The 3339-nt window shown below is 28.2% G+C and overlaps 1 protein-coding gene across 1 annotated transcript; it reads right to left on the bottom strand.

Annotated features, from left to right (window-relative positions):
- On the bottom strand, positions 1-1685 carry LOC119675616 (protein ORD). Its single transcript, XM_038086825.1, has 5 exons — positions 1088-1685; positions 651-909; positions 390-575; positions 257-328; positions 1-203 (listed from the first exon to the last, which is right to left on the bottom strand). The coding sequence occupies exons 1-5, from the start codon at positions 1630-1632 to the stop codon at positions 30-32; spliced, it is 1236 nt and encodes a 411-aa protein (XP_037942753.1). The 5' UTR covers positions 1633-1685; the 3' UTR covers positions 1-29.
- Between the last annotated feature and the right edge of the window lie 1654 nt (positions 1686-3339).

Here is a 3339-nt window from a genome sequence, read left to right as displayed (position 1 = left end):
TAACTTATCTTAATACAAAAACTCAAAAACTATTGAGAGGTTGTAGAATTCATTGTCCAGATATCTGTACCATACACATTGAAGTACTGTATCATGTTAATTTCCTTTATCTGTGTTGATATTCCACCAGAAACTTCTATTATAGCTGTTAAGTTTAAACTAACGGCTGACATTATTATTCGATCTATATATGAAGCCTTATCCTGAAATTTTAAATATACATTTTTCAATTAAACTAATCAATTAAAACTATTACTGTGTTCATATTGGGCTGCCCATTATCGATAATTAAGTCAATGGCATATCTAATCAATTGCATTCGAGTTATCTACAATAAAAATTTGAAGAATTAAAATTTTACTCGAAAGAACTGGTCAAGTTCATCTTACTGCTTCCATATTCTGAAAATACAAAATCGTTTGGCCACATGTATGGGCGATGGCCATTTGAAACGCTATTAAAAACAGGTCCTGTAGTCCATGTTCAGCTTTTTTCCAATCGTACATTTCCATGCGATTACCTGATTTTTTTTGTATGCAAATGTCGGCGTCTTGGAATTTAAAATCAACCAAATTCTGAAAAAATTTCATGTTTTATTTATTTATATAAAATATATAAACATTATTTATATTGGCAATGAGTTAATATACCTCTAACGCGACACCTAAATGTATTAGATTATTTTGGTATGGAATTAAAAACCAAACACTGAACTTAGAGTTTGTTAAGAATTCAAAAATATTCGATGTAGTATTAAAGATGTCTATTAGTTCCGCCGTTTGAACGATATTTGAAAATTTAAGACTAGTTAAAATCGCCACAGTTAATTTTGTGAACAGTTGACGATCGCCCATATTCGGATCCTCATACAAGTACATGTATTTTTCGAAGAGAGTACCAACAGATGGGCTTTAAAGTTCAAATAAATAGGATTAGATATAAGTTATTTAAGATTAGATATTTATGATTTTTAAAAATAACTAGTTAGTTATTTCGATAAAGGATATATTATTTGGCAAAATAAGATCAAGTACGTAAAATTGCAAGTTAACACATATTTAAAATTCTTGAAAGAACTTGTACTTACTCAAAGTTCCAACGCGAATTTAACTCTACAACAAGGCTGCGCAACCAATTAGAATTCTTCGATCCAAAAGTAAAGAGCCGCATGGAGACGTACTCCGCCGTTGTAAGGAAATTCGCATGGAATTCGTAAATGTTCATTTTAACATTTTTCCCATCATTTATTTGCATTTCGACTTCTAATGGATCTGCGCGAAAGTCGCGTAAAACACGATATTTCGTTATATTAGTGCTCTTCCTAGTGCATCGTTGTAATTGGCGACGTTTTTCTTTTTCCAGAGCTTCTTTTGACGTCGATGGCTTTAAGGAAATCTCATCCAGGGACCTGTCATAATATTTTGAATATTTTATGTCCTGGAAAACCTCTTGTCCGTGTGAACTGTTATCAGATTTCAAAAATGTAATGGATATGTAACCATCCCATAAGTTACCAAAATCTTCTAATGCAGCTATGGTTGCATATTTGGGGCTACATATCAATTTAATAGCCTCCGCAAACAAATTTTTGGCCGGGCAGCTTTCGCTGTAGGATGCTATATAGACTGGCATGTTGCCGGTAAAAAAAATCTTCGAATCTTTAAACCCTAATATGTTCTTAAGCTTTACCTGCAATAAAATTGAAATATAATATGTTTATTTATTTACCATTATTAATAAAACCTTTTGAATAAACATTATAAAAATATTCACAAATGAACGCTTCGAAATTTTGAACGAAAAAGATCGCTGAAAATGTTCAATTCATTAAACAGATTTTTTTGTCGTTTTCGTCTATTCTATTTCAAAAATTCACCATACACGTTAAGTTGTGTTTAATTGAGTTACCATGTTCAAATACACTGTAAGACTCAAACATTTTAAAATTATTTTTATATACGTTTGAATTAATTAGAATAATAAAAAAGCATATATTAATTTATAAATATATAGTAGATAGTGAATTAATTGTTTAAGATTTTTAAATTGGGCAGTGAAACAATTTATAATATGAGTAATGTTATGTGAACAGCTGTTTATCAGTTCAGATTTATTAATTTGCAAATTAGCAAAACCTACGGCATGTTAATTTACTAAAATGTTATATATTAGTATTTCATATACAAATTTTTTATTTCAAATTAATCACCTTAACCGTTTAGCAAATAGGCATAAGTTTAGCATGCGAAATAAAAATCTTTAAGACATCTATTTTGATTATACTTTGTATTTAAATTCAATTTTAAAAAACAAATTGAATTTTAGCATTTTACGTTTACCTATCTACAAACGAAAAAGGAAAAGGACTTGGTGAAAACGAACTGGTATATCATACTGTGGCCGTGTGCGAGTTCGAGTAAATTGATGGTAAATTGTGGGAAATAGCAAATTATGTCGGTACGGTAGCGAATGTTGATATTTACCAGAATTGTGAGTAGGGTAAATTAGATAAAAATTAAGTAAATTAGGTGTTATCATTGTGAAAATTTTATAAGATGTTTAAAAAATAAATAAATAAATTTGAAAACTTTTTACCAAAAATACAAAATAAGTGGAATTAATAAATAAAAAAATATTTACATAACTGCAGTGCAAAAAATCCCTAGGATTTTAATTTACTTCACCTCAATTTACTTGAACTCCTACATGGCCTATACAAAATTTACTTAATTTTGTTCAAGTAAAATTCAAATAAGATTAAAAAAATGCTTATCACTTATAATCATATATATGGCATGTAGAATATTTGATATAGTACTGCAAAATATTAATTCAAAAATATATAGATTAAAAAACCAATAGTAATAATTAGTTTCATTGCTTTATTACAATTATTCGGTTGTTCAAACTGCTCAGTTCAATTAATTGTAATAGAAATATAGTGCTGTTTTTAAAATGCAATTACAATTTTATTTCTTTTAAATTTTATTTGAGTCTTACTTGAAAAGTATGGGAACAGATGAGAGATATTGTATAATATGAATACAGTATGAATGCGGTATGATATTTGTAAGTAAAAATATAGATGTTATATCGAAGTCCTCATGCATACGTACCATATAATGAAGACATACGTAATACGCTATCTATTAAAATATTAAAACCCCATACCCGTGAATGTAGAACTTTATAAAATATTTATAAAGTTAATTTTTTATATATTAAAAGATATATAGTTGGCAAATAAACTCAAAAATTACTTAAAACCTTATTATTATTATCCGTTCACAGCAACCTAAGAAATTTTTTATGATACTAAAACAGAGTTTCACTTCCCAT

Source organism: Teleopsis dalmanni, chromosome 1, assembly GCF_002237135.1.
Source record: "Teleopsis dalmanni isolate 2A chromosome 1, ASM223713v2, whole genome shotgun sequence".
NCBI classification, from domain to species: Eukaryota; Metazoa; Arthropoda; class Insecta; order Diptera; family Diopsidae; genus Teleopsis; species Teleopsis dalmanni.
The sequence above is the reverse complement of the archived record's forward strand: the minus strand, read 5'-3'. Positions and strand labels throughout refer to the sequence as shown.